This window comes from Chiloscyllium punctatum, chromosome 19, assembly GCF_047496795.1.
Source record: "Chiloscyllium punctatum isolate Juve2018m chromosome 19, sChiPun1.3, whole genome shotgun sequence".
NCBI classification, from domain to species: Eukaryota; Metazoa; Chordata; class Chondrichthyes; order Orectolobiformes; family Hemiscylliidae; genus Chiloscyllium; species Chiloscyllium punctatum.
This window is the reverse complement of record NC_092757.1, coordinates 96,070,416-96,095,993: the sequence shown is the minus strand read 5'-3', so window position 1 is coordinate 96,095,993 and position 25,578 is coordinate 96,070,416. Positions and strand designations below refer to the sequence as shown.

Below are 25,578 nucleotides of genomic sequence, written 5' to 3'. Positions count from 1 at the left end.
GTGTCCAGAATGGTTTTCCCTCAAAGTATTAAGTTGGGATGACTGTTTTTCAAAGCGCTCTGAAGCTGGAAGTCTTAGAAAACATAAAGATAGTCAAATCTCCTGGACCTGATCAAGTGTTCCCCAGGACAATGTGGGGCCCCTAACAGAAATATCTGTATCATCTGTAAACGTAGGTGAAGTATTGGAAGGTGGCTCATGTTGTGCCATTGCTTAAGAAAGGCTGTATGGAGAAGCCTGGAAACTATAGTCTAGCGTGTCTGACATTGGTGACAGGCAAGTTGTTGGAAGTGATTCTGAAAGGTAGAGTTCTTATGCATTTGGCGAGGCAAAGATAGTTTAGGGATGGCCAGCATGGTTTTGTTCGAGGGTGGACTGGTACGTGTTGTTTACTTGGACATTGATAAGGTTTCTTAATTAGTAAAGTTAGATCACATGGGATTCAGGGTGAGATTGCCAATTGGACATAAAATTGACTGAGGGTAGGAGACAGCATGATGGCACAGTGGTTAGCACTGCTGCCTCACAGGGCCAGGGATCTGGGTTCGATTCTGGCCTCAGGCGACTGTCAGTGTGGAGTTTGCACATTCTCCCCGTGTCTGCGTGGGTCCCCTCTGGGTGCTCCGGTTTCCTCCCACAGTCCAAAGATGTGCAGGGCAGGTGAATTGGCCAAGTTAAAATTGCCCATAGTGTTAGGTGCATTAGTCAGGGGTAAATGGAGGGAAATGAGCCTGTTTCCACACTGTAGGGAATTTAATCTAAGAGACAGAGGGTGGTAGTGGAAAGTGTTTTTCAGATTGGAGGCCCGTGATCAGCGGTTTTCCACAGTGATCGGTATTGGTCCACTTTGGTTTGTCACTTACATAAGTGATAGGGATGAGAATAGAAGTATGCTTAAATTTGCAGATACCACTAAAATTGGTAGAATAGTGGAAAATGAAGAAGGTTATCTAAGATTACAAAGAGACCTGGGTCAATGGGCTGAGGAGTGGCAGATGGAGTTTAATTTGGAGAAGTGTAAGGTATTGCACTTTGGTAATACAAACAAGGACAGAACTTATACAATTAGTGGTAGGGCCTTGGGTGGTGTTGTAGACCTTAGGATTCAAGTAGATAATTCTTTGAATTTGCATCACAGGTAGACAAGATGGTTAAGAAGGCGTTCATTGCTTAGACCTTTTGAGTGTAAGAGTTGGGATACCATTCTGAAGTTGTATAGGAGTTGGGGAGGCCTCTTCTGGAGTCCTGCGTGCAGTTTTGGTCACCCTGTTATGGGAAGGATATGATTAAACTGAAGAGAGTTCAGAAAAGATCGACCAGGATGTTGCCAGGAATGGAGGGTTTGAGATATAAAAATAGACTGGAAAGGTTGGGACTTTTTTCACTGGAGTGCAGAAGGTTGAGGGGTGACATTATAGAGGTTTATAAAATCATAATGGGCATGGATAAGGTGAATGACAAGTGTCTCTTCTCTAGTGTGGGGGAATTCAAAACTAGGGAGCATATTTTTAATGTGAGTGGAGAAAGATTTAAAAAGGACATGGAGTAATTCTTTTTTAAACACAGAGGGTGGTTGGTGTTTGGAATGAACTGCCAGTGATAGATGCAGGTGCAGTTACAACATTTGAAAGACATTTGGATAAGGTGATGAATAGGAAGGGTTTGGAGGGACGTAGGTCAAATGCAGGCAGGTGGGACCAGTTTAATTTGGGAACATGGTTGGCATGGACTGGTTGGACCGAAGGCTCTGTTTCCATGCTGTATGACTGAGGCTCTACAAGAACCTTCTCGTACCTGATACAGGCTGGGACATGGCTGCCTAACATGAATTAGCAATCTATCAAACTCCTCTCAAATTCTGACAAACAAAAATTCATAAAGTTTACAAAAATACATTTTTAAAGAAGAATTTATCGTATGTCTGGAGGGTAACATTTCTGATCAGACTGCTCCAGACTTGATCACACAGGTTCTGAGACATCAGAACAAATATCAAGACTTCAGGATGAAGCCAGTACCAACAAGGCAACTGTATGAAGCTTTCATTAAAAAGCCAGTTGTCCCAATATGAGTAAATGCTTCAGATTTAAAGAATTAGTGAGGCATTTGATTACCTGCACCATTTTTCAAATAACCCAAAATTTCCAATATTTAAAACCAGATTCTTGACCTGATTCTTGACCAGCCTAACTCACTGCTGTAAAGACACAGAAAGAATTAGATTAGATTAGATTAGATTACTTACAGAGTGGAAACAGGCCCTTCGGCCCAACAAGTCCACACCGCCCCGCCGAAGCGTAACCCACCCATACCCCTACCCCTACATCAACATCTACCCCTTACCTAACACCACGGGCAATTTAGCATGGCCAATTCACCTGACCTGCACATCTTTGGCCTGTGGGAGGAAACCGGAGCACCCGGAGGAAACCCACGCAGACACGGGGAGAACGTGCAAACTCCACACAGTCAGTCGCCTGAGGCGGGAATTGAACCCGGGTCTCAGGCGCTGTGAGACAGCAGTGCTAACCACTGTGCCACCGTGCCGCCCACTAATGTATACAGTCCTGTCATATCCACTTAGCTTTAAGTTCAAAGTTCATTGAGTGATATAGGATGGTCATGGTGACCAGATTCTCTCTCTTTTCTGGCATCACAGTTGGAGATAACCTGAAAAGCAGAGTACTACAGAGACTAGAAATCTGAAGTAAAAATAGGAAATACCAAGCTGGTCAAGCAGCACTGCACAACAGAAACAGTTTCAGCTCAAAAGCCTTTCTTCAGAACTGGGAAACATTAAAGATGTGATGGGTTTGTGCCAAGGGCTGGCTGGGGCATGGCCAAACGGAAGGTCTGTGATGGGGTGGAAGACCAGGCAGGAAGGAGAGAAAGATGAGCTTTACAGGGCCAGAGGAAAAGATAACGAGGCAACAGAAAATGTACTTAAAGCAAGCATGTTGTTGTCTGAAAGCAAAAATAAGAGAAAGCACAAAATACACCAAGAAAGAGCAACAAAACAGGTCGAGAGCTCACGGTTTGAGATTACTGAACTCAGTGTCGAGTCTGGAAGATAATAAAGGTGCGATTGAAAGATGAACTCCACTGGGGTAATTATCATTCATTGCCTAATTCCAACAGAGTGACATGAAACCATAAAGACTCAACTGGATTTGTGTAGAGGGTCAATGTCAATTTCACCAATTTCCTCATTTCCCCATCCTCAAACTTATCCCAGATCCAAACATCCAACTCGGCACTGCCCTCTTGAACTGTCCTACCTGCCCATTTTCCGTCCCACCTAGTAGCTCCACCCTCTGTTTCGACCTATCACCTTCACCCCCACCTTCATCTGCCTAATACATTCCTACCGACCTTTCCCCCAGTCCCAGCCCACTCCCATATATCTCTCAGCACCCTTGGGACCCCCACATTCCTGATGAAGAACTTATGCTCGAAACGTCGACTCTCCTGCCCCTCGGATGCTGTCTGACTGGCTGTGCTTTTCCAGCACCACACTTTTTGACAGGTAAAGGATTTTGTCTATTTACCCTTTCCTTGCCCCTCATGAGTTTAAAAACCTTTACAAGGTTTTTAGTCTCCGATGCTCCATGTAAAACAGTCCCAGCCTATTCAGCCTCTCCCTATGGAGTAGTTTGATCTTTATGGCCATAGAATGGTTACAATGTAGGAGGTGGCTATTTCACCCAGTGTCTCGCTATTGGGTTTTCAAATGAGCATTTCACCTAGTACCTAGTCCCTACTCCAACTCACCCCCTCCAACCCCCAACACATACGTACACACACACCCACACACACACAAAATCATTAACATTCTTTTCAGATGATAACCCAACTCCTCTTGACTGCCTTAATGGAGCCTGTCTCCACCACACTCACAACCAGCGTAGTCCAGATCCTAATCATTCGTGGAATGAAAATGTTTCTCCTTTTGCTGCCATTATTTCTTTTGTCAATTATCTCTAATCTGTGTTTTCTTGTTTTCAATCCTTCCACTCCACTAAAGTTTCTTCCTCAGATATTCCTGAAGAGACGTTTGGGATGATGTTGAAACCTCACAAGTAACCTTTGAAACTTCTCTTTGTCAACATGAACATGGGACTTAGGAACAGCTGTGGTCCTTACAGACTTTGAGCCTACTCCACCATTTAATGCGATGGTGGCTGATCTTGCCCATTTTCTTCTCTGTTCCCCAGAACCTTTGATCCCAATGTCAACCAAAAATCTAATTCATCTCTGAGTAAATTTAAAGACCCAGCCTCTGGGGAACAGAACTCTACACTTTAATGACCCTCTGGGAAAATATTCCTCCGTCTCTCCCTTAAAAGGAAGAACCTTTTATTCTATATACCTTACGTTTAGCCCCTCCCACAACAGGAAACATCAGTGGGGTATCCATCCCAACCATAGTCCCAGTTCACCAACCTACCAATGAGACAGAGGTTCTTCATCCCTGGAAACATTAACGTGAATCATGTCTCTAGCCTCAGCAAAACTTCCACATTCTTGCTGAAATCTGGTGCTCAGTACTGGATTCAATATTGCAGTTGGGGCCAAACCAGCACTTTAACAAGTTTAACTGCCTTATATTTGTACTCTCTGCTCTCAATAATAAAGCCTGCGATTCTGGATGTTTTATTCAGTGTTCCTAACCTACCCTGCCATCTTCAATTACTATTCTATATATCCCCCTTCATCCCTCTGCTCCTGCACCCCCCTTTAGAGTTAAGCTCTTTATTTTGTTCCATCTCTCCATGTTCCTCCCAATAAAAAGAATCATTTCTCACTTTCCAGCACTGAACCAAACCCTGTGTCCCCTTCTAAATTATATTGAATCCTCAAAATTCACAATGATTCAGATCATTCACAAATTCTGAAATTGTCCAGAGTATATTATGGTCTAGTACAGAACAGGAAAAGCAAGGGTCTGAACACTGACCTTTGGAAGTTCCAAGACAAACCCTCCTTCAGCTCAAAAGCATCCATCAACTACTACTCTGTGTTTCTTATCACTCAAGAAATGCCATTTCCATGTTGTTATTGTTGCTGATACTCCACAAACTATAACCTTGCTCACGGGTCTGGGTGATGCTTTACCAAAGTCAATGTACACCACATCAGTGCACTAACCTCTTGCCACCTTTTTGAAACCTCAAACTAGTCAGTTTGAAATCATTTTGCCCTTCAGAAATCCACACTGGCTTAATTAACACAAACTTGACCAAGTAATTCATTTTTGTTCCAAATCAGTCTTTCTATATTCTGTCCCCAGGGATCCTGGAACCAAGGGTGTAGCCTGAGAATTAGGGCCAGACCATTCAGGAGAGATGTTAGGCAGCAGTTCCACGTACAAGGAGTGGTAAATCTTTGGAAGCTTCATTCACAAATGGCAATGGATGCTGGATCAGTTGTTAATGTTAAATCTGTGATAGATACATTTTTGTTAAGCAACAATATTAGGGGGGTATGGGCCAAAGGCAGGTATATGGAGTTAGGCCACAGATCAGCCATGATTTCACTGAAAGGTACAACAGACTCATGGGGGCTGAATGGCTTGACATTCAATAATCATCCATCTGCCTGCTCAAAAATGACCTTATCAATTGAATTCAGTTTCACCCTTGCTCTGGTGAGATCTGAATGCCTGATTTTGGGACTGGTAATCCATGATTATATTAGGCAAACAAGGCAATAGTTTTCCATACGGCAAAATAAGATGAATGGTCTGTTAAACTGCTTTGGTGGTGATAGTGAAAACACAAATTAGGAATGGGCCATTTGCCTGTTTGAGTTTCCCTGCTGAATATGATTATGGCTGATCCTCTATTTCAATGCCAAGTTCCTGCTTCCTCTCCATACCTCTTATCTTTCTTCAATTTTAAAGGCATCACCTATCCTTTCTTGAAATTTTCAGTGAATTAGCCTCCACAGCCTTCTGTGGAAGAGAATTCCCCAGGTTCATTACCCTTTGAGTGTAGAAATGTTTCCTCATCTCACTCCTAAATGTCCTACCTCATATCCTGTGACTGTATTCCCAGGTTCTAGATTTCACAGTCAGAGGAAAACAACCCCTGCCCACATCTAGTCTGTCCTGTCAGAATTTTATAGGTTTCAATCAGATCCCTTCTCATCCTTCTAAACTCTAGTGAATGCAGGACCAGTTGAGACAAGCTCTCCTCATATCACAAACCTGCCATCCCTGGTATCAGTCTAGTGAATATCTACAGCTCCCCCTCCATGTAAAGTATATCCCGCTTCGTTAGGGAGACCTAAACTGCATACGATACTCTCTGTCTGGTCTCACCAAGGCCTTATCTCACTGCAGAAAAACATCCCTACTTCTGACTCAAATCTTCTTGCAATATAGGCCAATATACTATTTGTCTTCCTAACTGTTTGCTGCATCTGCCTGTCAAATTTCTTTGACTGTTGGTGTAAGGACAAACAGATCCTTCTGTACACCCACACTTCCCAAAATATCACCATTTAAATAATTCTTTTCCTTTCAGATTTCCAGACTGAAGTGTTCAGCTTCACATTTAGTCATGTTGTGCTGCATCTGCACTGGAGTATTAGTCATGAGACTGGGAAAACTCCTCACTTTACTTGGTATAATATGATAGGATCTTTAACCTCCATCTGAACCACCAGAAAAGGCAGACAGATTGACATCCCATTTGAAGAATAGTACCTCAATTCCTTCAAAGCCACAGTGACAAGTCAGTTTATCTTATTGGCTCAAGTCCTGGGGTTGGGCTTGAACTCACAGAGCTGGATGAGAGAGTTGGGAGGATTGTGAAAGAAGAGACGATGAGAGAAAGCTACGTCACATTCTTGTAATTACCTGCTGTCCGGTTGTATCCTCACTCCGGAACGCAATTGACTCCAGCTCGTTACCTCTGCTGGTAAGAGCCCGCAGACATGAGTCACGGGATTCGAACTTTTGCTCCAGGAAGTCAATGGCTTTCTTGGCTCTCTCCTGCACCAATTTGGCATGGTTTCCACCGTGGTAGTCTGTGTCCTGGCCTTTAGCCAGACCATCCAGCTCATTTATCACTGAAACATTAAACAGCACAGATAGTCTGTCAATTCTACATCCAGTATTTGAAAAGGCAGGAAATTATCCAAAATTTCATATTAACACTCCCAGTTTGAGACTACACAGACACAGAGAAATCTTCTCAAAATATATATACAACCAACCAAATTACTGCAGATGTGCACCATCCAGGGAAGTGATTCTGCTTCAGTCTGTGCCCAAGGCATGGATTGCCATGACAGTAATCTCTTGTTCACCTTCGCTGCTCAACTCTTTGACTTTTTGATGTAGAGGCAACAATTTCAGAGTGAGCAGATGATACAAAACTTGGGGGCATTGTAAACTGAGGACAGGTACTACAAAAGGACATTGTCAAGTTGGTGGAGTGGGCAGTTAGGTGGTTCTATATAGAGAAGTGTGAGATGGCATGCTTTGGCAGGAAGAACACTGAAAGATAATAAAAAATAGTGGGTGCAATTGAAAAGGGGTGCAGGAGTGATGTACATGGGCGTATAAATGCACAGATCATTGAAAGTGGCAGGACATGTAGAGAAAGCAGTAAGTAAAGCATACAACTTTATTAATAGGGGCAGAAGTTGGGACTGTTCTACCTGGTCAAAAGGTGGATAAGAGAAGATCTGATGGAGCTTGTCAGGATCAAAAGTGGACTGGATAGAGGGCAGCTGTTCTCACTCAGGAAAGGAACAGAGGGCATAGATTTCAAGTGATGAGCAAACGAAGAAAGGGTTTTGAAAGAACAAACGTTTTCTCACAGCGAGTAGTTAGGCTATGCAATGCACTGCCTGGAAGTGTGCTGAAGGCAGTTTCAATTGAGAGGTGACAGAAGTACTTGGTACTACAAGTGGTAGCAACAATATCCTTCCTTGGTTTGCTGCTGTTGGGCTCAATGTGACCCACCTTCAGCAAAAGTAACAAACTGGATGAAGACTGGTTAGTTAGTGCCAGAAATCACCCTCCATAATTCTGAAATACTGACAACGTTAGCTGTAAGATCACGCCAGGACCAGAGTCCCATTAGCTGCCACATTACAGTCTTACCTTCTTCACCATACAACAAATACAAATTGCTCAATATTATATATCTAAATACCAACTGCACAAGTTTAAGGAGTGGAGCTTCACACATTCTCTCTTCTCCTTGTGGACCTTCCACCACTTGGCAGTACCACCTGGAAGTCATACCAATGAATGCAAGAGCTGAAATGCAACTCTGAACAACACTTATCAACTGATAATCTCAGCAAACTGAAAGAAACTAAGTGACAAGAATTTATTGGGTTATGTTCTGGCATTTACTACTTCTATAAATTTCTGAGTTGCTGGTAACTATCAGTCAGTTTCAAACAGACATTTCTATGCAGACCAGTTGTCCCAGCAGCAAGCTCTGCCATAAAGGTGACTGATCATTGAAAACATCATTGCATCAAACATTTTCAATCATCACAAAGACAAGACAGGACAACCCTTTTATCACTGAAACCCTGGTTCAGACCAAGACAACTTCTGACACAGAAAAACACCTTCTGATGGGAACAGGTATATATTTAACCTGAGGAACAATTGGTGACATTGGAGGCGGAGCTTTAATCCAAATTTGTACTGTACTTGTCCTGGGAGCGTCTGATCGGAACAGTTACGAGAAAACTTTACTTTCATTTTAAAGAGCAGGAGCAGGTTTACTCTGTATCTAACCCTGTACTGTACCTGTCCTGGGAGTGTCTGATCGGGACAGTGTAGAGGATGCTTTACTCAGTGTCTAATCCCGTGCTGTTCCTTTCCTGGGAGAGTTTTATTCTGTAGTTTACCTTATGCTGTCTGTGTCCTGGGAGTGTAAGATGGAAGAATGTAGAGGGAACTTCATTCTGTACCTAATCTGCACTATGCTCGCCATTTGAATGTTTCAGGAGCAGTGTAAATAGATCTTTAACTCTGTACCTAATTCAGGATTAACATTAGCTTTTGATTAAGCGATACCTTGAATTTTAAAATTTTCATCCTTGTTTTAAATCCCTTCAAGGCCTCATCCATTTCACCTTCAGTCCTACAATCCTCCAAGGTCTCTGCACTCTGCCAATTTTGTCATCCTGCAAACCCAGACTGTGATGGCCTTACCATTGACAGCTGTACCTTCAACTGCGGAAGCCCTAAGCTTGGGAATTCATTCCCTAGATATTTCTGCCCTTTTTTCTTCCTTTGAGATGCTGTTTAAACATGTTCGACTAGGCAATTGGTCACATGTCCTAATATCACGATGTCAAATTTTGTTTTATAACAATCCTGCACTGTACCTTTCACACTTCTACTTTGCTCAATGTGTTGTATAAATAAGAGGCTTTCCAGACTGGGGACTGTGGCTGCTGACACCAGGCACGTTAAATATCACATTGTCTCTTCACCTACAATGACATTCCTCACTTGCTGGAAACAATCGCTTCAAAGACTAAGTTCAGCCACCTTCAGTACACAGCATACTCTATGACGTGGCAGTGTCTCTTGCAGTGTTCAACATGGCAACAAGTTGGGTGAAGCCAAGGTCAATCCCTCTTCTCAAGGGAAACCCAAACTAGATCAATTTAGCATTCCAGATCCTATGATATCATATAATTAGAGTATTAATCTCTGGTGTATGTGGGGAGGGGGAGGAAATTAAAATAACCATCTCATCAATTTGATTTGGCTTTGCACTTAAAGGCTTAAGTTAAGTGAGCAGATGGAACAGACGGACTCTTGCTATGGTCCTCTGATTGAATCCATTTAGCCGCCTGCAGTTATAGTTTTCTTGTTACTAATTTGAAACAGGTGAACAATTTGTTAAAAGTATGATCTAAAGATTTAGGGCAAGGGCAGTACTTTAGAAAAATGGCAGATTGTTCTCAGGGAATTAGACTGGCCTTTGTCAATGTCAGATTCTATCTGAATCAAACTAGAACATTGAGCAGGTATTCTATTACACTTTGAAGCATTAATCCTATGTCTGAATGCACCACTTCCATACTGCAGGCACAAGGCTATGTTTACTTGTTGACTCCATGGCACTTCCCCATTAGACCAAGGTTCTGACAAAAAATTAAACCAAGATAATTTTCTGCAGTACGTACAACTAATGAACTGACAGTGTCCCAATTTAAGTCCCACCTGCATTGGAGGTGTGTCACATGTCGAAACAGGTTGATTTAAAATGTGAAACTGTGGATGCAGAGAGAGTGGTGCTGCAGTAGGAACGTCACTGGGCTACTAATCTTGAGGCCCTGCCTAATACGCTGGGAGCATGGGTTCAAATCTTAGCAAAATCTGAATTGAATTAATCAATCTGGAAAATAAAACTTGTCTTAGTGACCATGAAATTATCATTGATCAATGTAAAAATTCATTTGGGAATTTGCCGATCCATACCTGGTCTGGTTTACATCTTATTCCAGACTCTTAACTGAACTCTGAAATGGTATCGGAGGTCACTCAATTCAAGGGTAACTAGGGGCTGGAAACAAATGCTGAATTCACCAGTGATTCCCACACCTCATTAAAGAATAAATAGCCAAAAAAAAACCTTCTGTTTCTTTTTAAAAGTTCATTTACAGGTTGAAGGTGCCACTGGCTGCATCAGCATTCATTACCCAGAGGGCAGTTAACAGTCAAGCACATTGCTGTGGGCCTGGTGTCACACACGGGGTAGACCAGGTAAAGATGGCAGCTTTCCTTCAAGGACATTGTGAACCAGATGGGGGTTTTTAAACCTTGTAACTGACAACAGATTTGTGGTCATCACTGGTCTTTTAATTCCAGATTTTTATTGAATTCAAATTTCATCATCTGCCAAGGTGGAATTTGAACCTAGAAGATTACTTGGGTTTCCAAAACAATAGTCTAGTGTTAATACCACTAGGCCATTGCTTATGCTTTATTGCAAAGGCAAAACATTCTGGTTCTTTGGCAACAGTTCCTAAACTCATTCCAAAAGATGAGATGATAATCAGGTGGAAAGACAAAATTGGAAAATCAATCTACAAAAGGATTAATAGCTTCTTTGGGAAGAGTAATAACAAGGGTAGGAGTTGGAATGATCTTCGATTGAAAGGGAGAAGGGAGAATTTCAGTAAGAAGCACTACAGGTTAGGTTTTCCAAAGTAAACTGCCGTAGCCTGGTATAAGGTAATGAAGTTAATTTATCCTTGGATGCACAGCTCCCCCTTCCCAATATTGGTTTTGGCTTGTATGTTACCCAAGCAGTGCAGCATACAATGGAATTAGTTGCTGATGTTTATCATACTCAAGGTTCACTGAGCAGTTCCCCGCAAAGATCAGACATCAGTGGCAGGTCTTAATGTGTAAAACTAAGGATAATCCCTGCAGTTTGACTTAACCCGAACTACATTTGAAGGGAGAACCTTATGTTGAAAAATACTGAACAGAAAAAAGTTGCAACAAAATTATATCAGAACAGAGGCCTTTCAGTCTAATTGGTCTGTATAGGAGTTTATCCTCCACATGAACAAAACTGTCATCCCATTTGCCCATCCTTTTCGCTATTTCCTTTGTTCACCAATCTAACTCATTTTTAAATGGTGAAAGGCTTTGTTTCAATCATTAATGCTGCAAGTTCTATATTTTCACAATCCCCTCTGTATACTGTTTCTTTTGATCCATGTCCTCATGTTTTAAATTTGATCTTACTTCTATGTGTCCTTTTTGTTGGCCCCTCAATCTGTAAGAGGTCACAGTGTGGACGCTTTGTTTCAGGAGGCTGTCACACCTGGTAGATTAAGTAATTCAGTAAGTGTTCAGGGGCAACAGGGTGTGACTGTAAGTCAGGCGGGTAGGGGGATTCTGAGTTCAGGAGTGCAGGAGCCTCAGCCCTTGGCCTTGTCCAACAGGTATGAGATTCCTGCTCCCTGTATGGATGAGGGAAAGGGCTCTGGACAGGATGAGCCAGCTGAGCACAGCACCATGGTGCAGAAGGCCACTCAAGAGGGGGGAGCAATAGACAAGTCGTTGTTATAGGGGATTCTATAATTAGGGAGACAGATAACGAGCCGGATTGGGAGTCCCACATGGTGTGTTGCCCGCCCAGTGCCAGGGTGCAGGACTTCTCCGACCGGCTTGTAGGATATTGGGGCGGGAGGGAGAGGATCCAGTTGTGGTTCATGTTGGGACTAACAACATAGACAAGACTAGGAAGGGGGACCTGTTCAGGGATTATCAAGCACGAGGAAGGAAATTGAAGAACAGGTCCTTGAGGGTCATAATCTCTGGATTACTGCCCGAGCCACGTGTTAATTGGCATAGGGATAAGAAAAATAGGGAAGTAAACATGCAGCTAGGAGATTGGTGTGGGAAAGAGGGTTTCCATTTTATGGGACATTGGCATCAGTTTTGGAACCAGGGGGATCTGAACCAATGGGATGGTCTCCACCTGTACCGATCTGGAACCAGTGTTCTAGCGAAAAGGATAAGTAAGGTGGTCACTAGGACTTTAAATTTGTGAGTCGGTGGGGGGGAAGGGAAAGGGAAAGCAACAGGGAGTACGGAGTCAAGTAGAAAGATAAGTAGCAGGTTAGCATGTGTGCAGGGTTTCAGTTCAAGGCAGGCTAGGAATGAAGCAAAAAGGAAGGATAATTTAGGACCTATCACTAGAGATATTGGAAATCAGGATAAGGAAATTAGCATTAAGGTGCTTTACCTGAATGCTCGCAGTATTCATAACAAAGTAGATGAATTAACGGCACAAATCATCGTGACAGAGACGTGGTTACAGGGGTTCAGGACTGGCAGTTAAACATCCAAGGATTTACAACTTATCAGAAAGACAGGGAAGTGAGCAGAGGGGGTGGGTGTGCCTTGTTAGTTAGGAATGAAATTAAATCTATCACACTGAATGACATAGAGCCAGATGGTGTGGAGTCTATGTGGGTACAGTTGAGGAACCACAAAGGCAGAAAAACCATAATGGGAGTTACGTACAGACCTCCCAGCAGTGGTCAGGACCAGGGGTACAAGATGTACTGGGAAATAGATAGGGCGTGTCAGAAAGGCAAGGTCTATGGGGGACTTCAATATGCAAGTGGATTGGGGGAAAAATATTGCCGTTAAGAAAGGGAATTCATGGAATGCTGAGAGGATGACTCTTTGGAACAGCTTGTGATGGAGCCCACAAGGCAGCAGGCTTTTCTGGACTTAGTGCTATGTAATGAGCCAGACTTTATAAAAGATCTTAAAGTCACAGAACACTTAGGAAGCAGCGATCATAATATGGCAGAGTTCAGTTTGCAATTTGAAAGAGAGAAGGCAAAATCGGATGTAATGGTGTTACAGTTAAATACAGGTAATTACAGGGGCATGAGAGAGGAACTGACGGAAATCGACTGGAAGCAGAGCCTAATGGGAAAGACAGTAGATCAACAATGGCAGGAGTTTCTGGGTGTAATTGCGGACACAGTACACAGGTTTGTCCCAAAGAAAGATTAGCCGGGGGAGGGGATTAGACAACCATGGCTGACAAAGGAAGTCAGGAAATGTATCAAAGAGAAAGAGAGATCCTATAAAGTGGCCAAGAGCACTGGGAAATCAGAAGATTGGGAAGGCTACAAAAACAAACAGAGGATAACAAAGAGAGAAATAAGGAAGGAGAGGATCAAATATAAAGGTAGGCTATCCAGTAATATTAGAAATGATATTAAAGGTTTCTTTCAATACATAAGAAACAAATGGGAGGCAAAAGTAGACATCAGGCTGCTCCAAGTTGATGCAGGAAGGGTAGTGATGGGAGATAAGGAAAGAGCTTAAGAACTGTCTGTCAGTCTTCACGGCGGAAGACATGAATAATACCCCAACAATTAAGAACACTCAGAGGGCAGAGTTGAGTATGGTAGTAATTACACAAGAGGAAGTGCTAGAAAAGCTAAAAGGTCTAAACATTGATAAATCTCCTGGCCTGGAGGGCTACATCCTTGAGTTCTGAGGGAGGTGGCTGAGGAAATAGGCACTGACTGTGATCTTTCAAAAAATCACTAGAGTCAGGGAACATTCCAGATGATTGGAAAATCACTGTTGTAACGCCCTTGTTTAAGAAAGGATCAAGACAAAAAATGGAAAATTATAGGCCAATTAGCCTAACCTCAGTTGTTGGTAAAATTATAGAATCCATCGTTAAGGATGAGATTTCTAAATTCTTGGAAGGCAGGGTTGGATTAGAATAGGTCAGCATGGATTTGTAAGGGGAGGTCGTGCCTGAAAAACCTGTTAGAATTCTTTAAAGAGATAACAAGTAGGTTAGACCAGGGAAACCCAGTGGATGTTATCTATCTAGTCTTCTAAAAGGCCTTTGATAAGGTGCCTCACTGGAGGTTGCTGAGCAAGATGAGGGCCCACAGTATTCAAGGTGAGTTACTGGGATGGATTGAGGATTTGCTGTCTGATGGAAGGTAGAGAGTTGGGATAAAGGGTTCTTTTTCAGAATGGCAGCTGGTGACAAGTGGTGTCCCGCAGGGTTCAGTGTTGGAGCCGCAGCTGTTCATTTTATATATTAATGATCTGGATGAAGGAACTAGGAGCATTCTGGCAAAGTTTGCTGATGATACGAAGTTAGGTGGACAAGCAGGTAGTACTGAGGAAGTAGGAAGGCTGCAGAAAGATTTAGACAGTTTAGGAGCGTGGTCCAGGAAATGGCTGATAAAATTCAATGTGAGCAAATGTGAGATCTTGCACTTCAGAAAAAAGAATACAGGCATGGACTATTTTCTAAATGGTGAGAAAATTCATAAAGCCAAAGTACAAAGGGACCTGGGAGTGCTAGTCGAGGATTCTCTAAAGGTTAACTTGCAGGTTGAGTCCGTGATTAAGAAAGCGAATGTAATGTTGTTATTTAGCTCAAGAGGGTTGGAATATAAAAGCAGTGATGTGCTACTGAGACTTTATAAAGCTCCCACACCTCAAGGAGGACATACTGGCACTGGAGCGTGTCCAGTGGAGATTCACACGGATGATCCCTGGAATAGTCGGCCTAACATATGATGAACAGCTGAGGATCCTGGGATTGTATTGATTAGAGTTTAAAAGGTTGAGGGGAGATTAATAGAAACTTACAAGATAATGCATGGGTTAGAAAGGGTGGATGCTGGGAAGTTGTTTCCGTTAGGTGGGGAGACTAGGACCCATGGGCATATCCTTAGGATTAGAGGGGGTCAATTTAGAATGGAAATGAGGAGACATTTCTTCAGCCAGAGAGTGGTGGGCCTGTGGAATTCATTGCCACGGAGCGCAGTGGAGGTCGGGACGTTAAATGCCTTCAAGGCAGAGACTGATAAATTCTTAATCTCGCAAGGAATTAAGGGCTATGGGGAGAGTGTAGATAAGTGGAGTTGGAATGCCCATCAGCCATGATCAAACAGCAGAATGGACCGGATGGGCCGAATGGCCTTACTTCCACTCCTATGTTTTATGGTCATACCTATGGACTGCGATAGGGTTTTCCTTGATCTTACCTGCCTAAGACTTCTCATGTCCCCTCCTGGCTTTTCTTAGTTCTCTCTTTGGGTCCATCCTGGCTAACCTATAATTCTCAAACGCCCAAATTGAACCTTCATGTCTCATCTTTACATAAGCCTTCTTCTCTCTCTTGACAAGAGATTCAACTTCTTTAGTCAACCACGGCTCCCTCGCTCGACCACTTCCTCCCTGCTGGACATATACATACTTATCAAGGACACACAGTAGCTGTTCTTTAAATAAGCTCCAAATTTCAATTCTGCCCATTCCTTGCAGTTTCCTTCTCCATCCTAAGCATCTTAAATCTTGCCCTAATTGCATCATAATTGCCTTTCCCCCAGTTAGCACCTGGCCGGGTTCATTACCCAGTCCCAAATCCAATGTAGCCTCGCCCTTTGTTGGCCTATCTACGTACTGTGTCAGGAAATCCTCCTGCACACACTGGACAAAAACTGACCCATCTAAAGTACTTGAATTATAGTATTTCCAGTCAATACTTGGAAAGTTAAAGCCCCCATAACAACTACACTGTTACTTTTGCTCCTATCCAGAACCATCTTTGCTATCCTTTCCTCTACATCCCTGGAATTTTTCGGAGGACTAGAGGAAACTACACCAGGGTGACCTCTCCTTTCCTGTTTCTAACCTCAGCTCACACTACCTCAGTAGACGAATCCTCATCAAACGTCCTTTCTGCCACCATAATATTGTCCTTAACTAACAATGCACATCTCCCCTCTTTTGCTACCTTCCCGTTCTTACTGAAATATTTAAACCCTGGAACCTATAACAACCAATCCTGTTCCTGCTCTATCCATGTCTCTGAAATGGCCACAACATCCAAGTCCAAGGTACCAACCCAAACTGCGAGTTCTCCCACGTTATTCTGGATGTTCCTGGCATTGAAGTAGACCCATTTCAAACCACCTTCCTGCTTGCTGGTACACTCTTGTGCCCTTGAAACCTTATTTATGATCTCACTACTCTCAGCCTCCTGTATAGTGGAGCTACAATTCAGGTTCCCATCCACCTGCTTAATTAGTTTAAACCCTCCCGAAAAGCATTAGCAAATTTCCCAAGAGTATTGGTATCCCTCTGGTTCAGGTGAAAATCATCCTGTTTGTAGAGGTCTCACCTACCCCAGAATGAGCCCCAATTATTCAGATATCTGAATGCCTCCCTCCTGCACCATCCCTGTAGCTACATGTTCAACTCCTCTCTCTCCCTGTTCCCCGTCTCACTAGCATGTGGCATAGGTAACAAACCAGAGGTAACAACTAGGTTTGCCCCAGCTCTAAGCTTCACCCTAGCTCCCTGAATTTCTGCCTTAAATCCCTATCCTTTTTCCTACCTCTGTCATTGGTTCCCATGTGGACCATGACTTGGGGCTGCTCCCCCTCCCCCTTAAGGATCCTAAAAACACGATCCGAGACATCATGAACCCTGGCACCTGGCATCATGAGTGTCTCCTGTTCCCACAGAATCCCCTATCTGTCCCCCTAACTATGTCCCCAATGACTAATGCTCTACTCCACTCCCCCCTTCAGAGACTGATACCACATGGCTTACCCCTGGTAAGTCGTTCCCCCCAGCAATATTCAAAACGGTATGTTTGCATTGGATACTCTTGGGGGAGGAGGTGCATTCTGTGACCTCACTCCACATACTTGCCTTTGGCCCATATCCCTTAATACCTTTACTTAACAAACGTATATCTACCTCAGATTTAGAATTAACAACTGATCTAGCATCCATTACTATCTAATGAAGAGCTCTAAACACCCACCACCCTTTGCGGATAGAAGTGCTTCCTAACATTTCTCCTGAATAGTCTGGGCCTAATTCTCAGAATATGCCCTCTAGTTCCAGAATCTCCAGCCAGTGGGAATAAATGATCGACCCTGTCCTTTCATTGAAGACATGGATCAGGTCACCCCTTAACCTTCTAAATTCTCGATAAAACAGGTCTCATTTGTATAAGCTCTCCTTGTAATTTAACCCCTGAAGTCCAGGTTTCATTCTTGTAAATCTATGTTGTACTCCCTCCAAGATCAATATATTCTTCCTTGTACCCAGATTGGCTCACACTCCAAGTGGGGTCTAATCAGGTTCTTGCACAATTGCAGTATAACTTCTGCATCCTAATACTCCAGCTGCTAGACTGAGACTGTGGCAGTTTGTGAAGGAACCACAGGGGGAAAACATACTTGACCTCATCCTCATCAAATTGACTTTTTGCACCAGATACATCTGCCCATGTCAGTTTCAGCGGGAGTCACTACCGCACAGTCCTTGTGGAGACAAATTCTCATTTTTACAGTGAGAATTCCTTCCATCTTGTTGTGTGGCACTAACTCCATGATAAATGGGACAGACTTTGAACAGATCTAGTAATGCGAGACAGGTGCTATGGGCAATCAACAGCAGCAGACTTGCACTCCAAGACAATCTGTAACCTCATGGCCTGGTGTATTCCCTCATTCAACTATTACCATCAGGCCAGGGGATCAACCTTGGTTCAATGGAGAGTGCAAGAGGGCATGCCAGGAGCAGCACCGGGTATAACTTATATTGTGCTGTCAACCTTGAAGCTGCAGCACAGAACTCCTTGTGTGTAAAACAACAACTGACAGACACAGCTAAACAATTCCACATCAAACAGACCAAAACTAAGTTCTGCCTGCAGCCCTGCCAGATCCAGTTGTGAATGGTGCTGGACAATTAAGCAACTCACTGTAGGAAGAGACTTCACAAATACCCCCATCCTCAATAACGTAGGATCCGATCAGCGTAGGAGGTGGGGCAGCACGATGGCTCCGTGGTTAGCACTGCTGCCTCACAGTGCCAGGGATCCAGGTTTGATTCCAGCCTCGGGTGACTGTCTGTGTGGAGTTTGCACATTCTCCCCATGTTTGGGGGATTTCCTCCGGGTGCTCCAGTTTCCTCCCACAATCCAAAGACATGCAGGCCAGGTGAATTGGCCATACTAAATTGCTCATAGTGTTCAGGGATGTGTAGGTTAGGTACATTAGTCAGGGGAAATGTTGAGTAATAGGGTAGGGGAAGGGGTTTGAATGGATACTCCTTGGAGCGTCGGTGTTGACTTGTTGGGTTGAAGGGCCTGTTTCCACACTGTAGGGATTCTAGGATTGTGTGTTTGTAGCAATCTTCAGCCATAGGTGCTGAGTGGATAATCCATTTAAGCCTCCTCCCGGGTCCCCAGCATCACAAATACCAGCATTCTGCCATTCAATTCACTCCAAGTAATATCAGGGAACAGTTGGAGACCCTGGATATTATAAAGGCTATGGGCCCTGACAACATTCTGGCAATAGCACTGAGGACTTGTGCTCCAGACCTTGCTGCATTCCTCACCAATCTGCTCCAGCTCCAATACTGACATCTCCATAACAATGTGGAACATTGCCCAGATATGTCCCATTCACAAAAAGCAGGACAAATCCAAACCTGCCAATTACAGCCCAAGTCATCTGATCTTGACCTTCAGTAAAGTGATGGAAGATCCCAGTAAAACTGGATTCAGTGTGAATCAGGGAAACATCTCCATTGGTTGGATTTATACCCCACAAAGACAGTGGTTATTGATGAGAAGAAAAGCTCATTACGATCCCTTGACATTCAGTGGCATTGTCATTGCTAAACCTAAACACAATCAACATTCTGGAGGTTACTACTGACCAGAACCTGAACCAACATTTAAGTACTGAGCCTACAAGATCAGATCAAAAATGAGGAATTCTGCAATGAGTAACTCACCTCCTGATTCCCCAAAGCCTGACCACCAGCTGTAAGGAACAAGTTATGAGTGTGAGGAATACTGCATACATGCGTGGATAACTGCAACTCCAATAACAGTTGAGAAGCTTGACACCATCCAAGGCAAAGCAGACCATTTACAGGTAATTGGCACCACATCCATAAACACCCTCTCACTTGATCACTGATGTTCAGTTGCAGCAGTGTGTCCTCTCCACAAGATGCACTGCAGCAATGCACCCTGAGACAGCACCTTCCTAACCCACGACCACTTCCACCTAGAAGGCAAAGATGCATGGGAACACCACTACTTGCAACTTCCACTCCAATCCATTCACTATCTTCAATATTGTGGAATTCCCTCCCTCACAACATTTGGGTGTACCTACAGCACATGGACTGCAGCAGTTCAGGAAGGCAGCTCACCACCAGCTTCTCGATGACAATAACTGCTGGGTTAGCTAGTGATATCCACATTCCATGACTGAATAATTATAAAAAGGTAGCTGCTAAATAATCCAATAGGAAACTAAGGGGAAGTTGCTTTACTCAGTGTGATTAGAATGTGGAACCTGCTAGCACAGGGAGTGGTCAAAACAAACATCATTGATGCTCTCACCAGGCAATTGCAAGTGCATTTTCAAGATCCACTCAAGAAAGTGTGCAAATCTTCATGTCCCACTATTCTGGGGTTATCACAAAAATTAAAGATTTAATTAAATTATTCCAAATTCCCCAATCTCCTGTCTGATTGTCTCAGATTAACAAAATATCAACCCATAATGCTACTTGCTGAAACTCTAACTTACTTTGTAAACCCTTATACATGAATATACAGACAGGCATGGTTGCTCTGGGTGGAGAATCAAAACTGACTATTGACTAAAAGACTGAACAGAGGCAACAGTTTACAGCAAATGGCAGACAGCATTGTTTACTACCTTTTAAAGTTTTGGTTACTTCACTACACAGAGACAAAGGGGACAGAGGGGACAAGGAGAGGGTGAGGAAAGGGGGGGTGGGTGGGTCGTGGCATGGAGAGAGGAGGACAGAGACAGAGACGTTTCCTGTTTTGAGTTTGGAATCTTTCTGCCCCGTTATTGTTCACACACACTGTCCACCTGTCAGGAGTCAATCATACAATCAGCAACTTGTCTCCAGGTGAAGTTCACTCTTCAACACCACCACTGTACCATCCTCTGCCCAAGTTCTTTCTCCTCTGCAAACATGGAGAAGTATTTACGTTTCCCTTCCAATTCCTGTACACACTGCACTCTGCCATCTTTTCAGAATCCTACCTCTATCTAACAATTCTCTTTGTTATTAAATTTATTGAGGTTCTCTCCTCATATTTATCCCTTTCTTTTTAAATTTCTTGCCTTATATTCTAGCATCTCGCTTTACATATTTCACTTATAGACCTCTTCTGCTCTTTCAGTCCATCGCAGTGTACTACTAATCTTTATTTAACATATGGAAATGTGAAATGGTATGTACTTGCAATTTCATGACAACATTAGAAATATCAGGAGTGGGTCTTTCAGCCCCTCAAACCCATTCCACTGGTCAGTTAAATCATGGCTGATCTGACTGCAGCCTCTCCACTTTAAGGTCTGACCCCTACTCTTGATGTGGGGTCTCTTTGTCTTCCCGATCTCAGAGCTTCGTATTCTTTCCAAGTTCTTCATTGCAGACAGAGCACAAACAGCACACTAATCGGTCAGGCTGTCATTCACCGGTTAGAGGCAACAGCTAACAGCAACTGGTGGAGAACAGGGATTGGGAGAGACCCTTTCCCTGTAGCAGTCTGGTCTCCCACAGTAGACTCTCTTGTCAATCAAAGTGCCTCACAATAGTTTGTGGGCACAAAACTGGTGGAGGTGATGGGAACAGAGAGGAATGGTTAATGAATTTTTTTTATGCTGGGCAATGTTGTGTAATGTAATTTTCCAGGGGTTGATATTGGGACCTTTACCTGATCTATATCAACGATCTAAACGTTGGTGAACAGAAAACAATTTCATTAACAACAGACAATAAATTCCAAGATGGTGGCAGAGTAGCAGTGCCACATCTAAGCTCCTGGCTAAGGCCTTGTGTGCTGTTTATTTTTGAACTTTTCCTTTGCTCACTTTCTTCTGTTTTTCTTTCTTCAAATGTTTTTCAGCACCTCAGAAGGGCGAGGGCATTTGTGCAGCGGTGAGAAGAGTGGCTCCTTGGGGCGAGCGAGCCCTCAGAGTTGGTGACGGCAGTGAGTATGGCTATCATCACAGCATGGTAACTTTGACATTGGTGGGTCCACCAGTGCAGGTCACAAGGCAGTGGTGGCAGTACCAGCTTTCAAGATGGGGGTGACAGCCGGGTGGCCTCTGTGGTCGCTGTTAGAATCGGGATGTTGGGCTTCAGCTGCAGCGATGTGGGAGGCCTAAATCGTTACTCCTGGCAGATGGACAGAAGCAGCAGGCTGCATGGCGGCAGCTTGACAGGCCCAGTGGTAGCAATGGTGGTGGGCCTGGAGTGGAATTCCTTGAATGGACTGTGACGTGGGAGTGTTGGTGGGCCCAGAGCCCATTGTGCATAAAGACCATCCAATGGATCTGGTATATTTGGATTTTCAGAAGACTTTTCAGAGGGTACCACATAGGAGAGCAGTAAACAAAATATAGCAAATGGGATTGGGGGTCATACCCTGGCATAGATTGAGAGAGTAGAAACAAACGGGTCATTCTCAGGATGACAGACTATTACCAGAGGAGTGCTGGGGCCACAGCTGTTCACAATTTATATAAATGATTTGGATGTCGGGACCAAATGGAGTATTTCTAAATATGCTGCCAACAATTGAGATGGGAAAGGTATGTTGATCTTCATTGTGAAGAGATTTGAGTACAGTGGCATTGTTGTAATGTCAGTAAACTGATAATCCAGAATCCCAGGCTAATTTTCAGGACACATAGGTTCAAATACCACAGCAGATAGTGAAATCTGAACTCAACTACAACTAGGATTTAAAACAAAAACGTTGGTCTAATGGTGACCACATATCAATTGTTGCAAAGGCACATCTGGTTGACTAATGCCCTTTAGGGTAGGAAAATCTACTGAACTCGTAAAATCTGTTTGTCTCTTTTCCCAGATGCTGCTCAGTTTCTTGTGTTTATTATATAAAAAATATTGCAATTGTTGAGAGGCCTGGTGCGATTGAACCTGGACTATTAGGCACAGTTTGGTCTCCTTAGCTAAGGAATGATATACTTATCAATGAGGGAGTGTTCACCAGATTAATTCCTGGGACAAGTTATTTTCTGAAGAGGATGTGAGGAAACTGGGCTTATATTCTCTAGAGGTCAATTTCACATCCATCTGTCAAATATGTGCCCACAATTTAACTAGGCGGCCTAACAAATAATTCAGTGTTGGTATATAATATTACAGGTAATACTTTTTATTAAGAAGAGGTGAATATCACAGGTACAATAAGTTAGCCTGTGTCCAAAAACCAGCAGCTAAATTCTTCCCTTCATTTAGCTTAGAATAACATAGCAGCTTTATTATGAAGGCAAACTGACACCTGTTTTGAGTATCCCCAAACAGCAGTGGGGTAAATTACCAGTTGACTTATTTTTGGTTGTCTTGTTTGAAAATATTTAGTCAGGATAGAGAATAATCCCTGCTTTCTTTAGAAAACTGCTCTGGGAATTTTATTTGAATTGATAGCAGAGTTCAGTGTACTGTTTTATCTAAAGGATAGCATCTTTAAGATAGGTCAGTGCATCATCCCCTCGTATAATGTTGGATTATCAGTGTAGATTGCACTTTCAAACTCTTACCATGGAGTTCGAATACACACCCTATCGATTTGGAGAAGTTGGTGTTACTATCTGAGCCACAGTGACAAGAATGGTGGCTGGTTTATCCGGGGAAGATTTTCATTGATGGTTTAAGGGCCACTGTAACTTTAGAACATGGTCTATCCATTTTGATTTGATTGCCCCTGTTATGTCCCCCAACTCCAACCCACCTCAGAATTTCCTAAAACAAAGAAAAAGACAATGCTGCAAGTCCAGGAGGTACAACACAATCCAGTCTGATGACACAATCAAACTACATGCCTCAAAACTTGTTTTAACCTAATTCTACTGAGCCTGGTCTCAGCTAATTTCTCAACTCTATATTTCCAATCTCAATCTTCCTGCCACATCTCTGAAGTTTTGGACCAACCTACCTTCCAATTCTACTCAAAGCTTTACAGCAAAACTGCCCCAACGATGTCCTAAATCTAATCTCAATCCATCTTTATTTTCATACTTATCTCTCACTGACATTTCCAATCCTAAACCAGTCTGACCTGTCAACTCTATTTGAAATCTTATACTACACCTTGCAGTATCTCAATCTCAGCTCAAGTCACATTATTTGCCAAATTCTTGTTAAGAGGTTATAACATACGAGATCTGATTGGTGAAATCATCAAGCTTTTCTTATGCGATTCTCAACCCATTCTTATCCTCCATTATATTTACAGCTTTCACTGCTATTTTGTAGAAAATAAAATCTAAATGCTATAAAGGTATGGCTGGCTCCGACAGCAGTGCTGTTGTTACCATTTTCGACACTGGTTGGAGAGAGTAGAGGATAGATTGCAAGAATAGGAGCTGGTGATGAGCTCCCAGAAGAAGCCTACAAGTTCCCAAGGATCTTAACATGATATCTGAATCTTAACAGAAAGATTCAGAAAACAAAGACAACTTCTATGCTCTTTTATTCACTTATGGGATGAGGACATTGCTGGCTGGACCACCATTTATTGCATTTAGTGTCTCTGGTTGCCCCTTGAGGTGGTGTTGAGCTGCCTTCTTGAACCGCAGCAGTCCGTGTGCTGCAGGGTGACCCATAATGCCAGTGAGTTTAGAGGAAGTGAGTTTATCCAGTAATCAGCTCAGCTCAGCTCACCAGGGTAATAAATTGTACTGATAGGTAAAGCAGTAGTGGAGGAAGATATAATTGAACAGCAGACACATCTCTGTGGACTATAGATGCATGGGGGAGGAATTAATGAGTGCTTTTCTCTTGATCAATAAACACTGAGGAGTGAATTGCTGGATCTGCACTTGTGAATGGTTCATAAGGGCTCAGCTGCGATGCTTTCTACAGTTGAACACCATGGTAATACTCATGCTCTACTTCATACATGAACATGGCCTGATGGGACAGGGAACTGAGGAAACATTCACTGGCCCCATGAGAAGAAACAGGAGGTAAAGTTGCTAAATATGACTGTGCAGTTGCCGATTATAATAATTTGCCTAATGGCCAGTGTGGAATGGATTCTCAGTATTCAGAAAATGCCCCACCCCTACCTGTTTATTCATTCCCTATCTCTCCATTCACACAAGAATGATTATGTCAAAAAGGAACAGCTTTCCACAATAATACCCAATAAGTGATAAAAGCAATGCCAGAATTGACACACTAACTACAATAAGGCCTTGTATTTACATTACATCCTTGACATAGCCAAATACCACAAACTGCTTCACAGGAACATCAATCCAAATATAACACCAAGCCACATAAGATGGCCATTAAAACAACTGGCCAAATGATTGGTCAAAGATTTTAAGAGATAACATTTTAAGGAGCATGCCAAAAGGGAAGAGAGAGGGATGTGAAGAGAGTGAGAGGGGGAATTCCTGGGCTTGAAGCCTGGGGAACTGAAGGCCTCGCCACTGATGAACAGGCAATTAAAATCAAGGAAACCTAAAGAGGGCAGTACCTTGGAGGAACACAGATATCTTGGAGGGTTGTGGACTGTTTAGATTTCAGACGTGGTAAGGGTGAGGCCTTAAAGGTATTGCAGGTATTAAAGGTATAAAGCATTGTTGGACCAGGAGCTAATGTAGTTCAGTGAGAACAGGGGTGATGGGGATAGGACTGGGTGTGAGAGGTTCAGTGAGCACAGGGGTGATGGGGGATAGGACTGGGTGTGAGAGGTTCAGTGAGCACAGGGGTGATGGGGGATCGGACTGGGTGTGAGAGGTTCAGTGAGCACAGGGGTGATGGGGGATCGGACTGGGTGTGAGAGGTTCAGTGAGCACAGGGGTGATGGGGGATCGGACTGGGTGTGAGAGGTTCAGTGAGCACAGGGGTGATGGGGATAGGACTGGGTGTGAGAGGTTCAGTGAGCACAGGGGTGATGGGGATAGGACTGGGTGTGAGAGGTTCAGTGAGCACAGGGGTGA

General features: G+C 43.3%; 1 protein-coding gene across 1 annotated transcript in view; it reads right to left on the bottom strand.

Moving 5' to 3' along the window:
* Window positions 1–25,578, bottom strand: part of smg6 (SMG6 nonsense mediated mRNA decay factor) — a 473,468-nt gene that overhangs the window by 25,526 nt on the left and 422,364 nt on the right. The window contains 1 exon segment of the mRNA XM_072589202.1: window positions 6,863–7,074. Coding sequence (XP_072445303.1) covers window positions 6,863–7,074 — 212 coding nt within the window.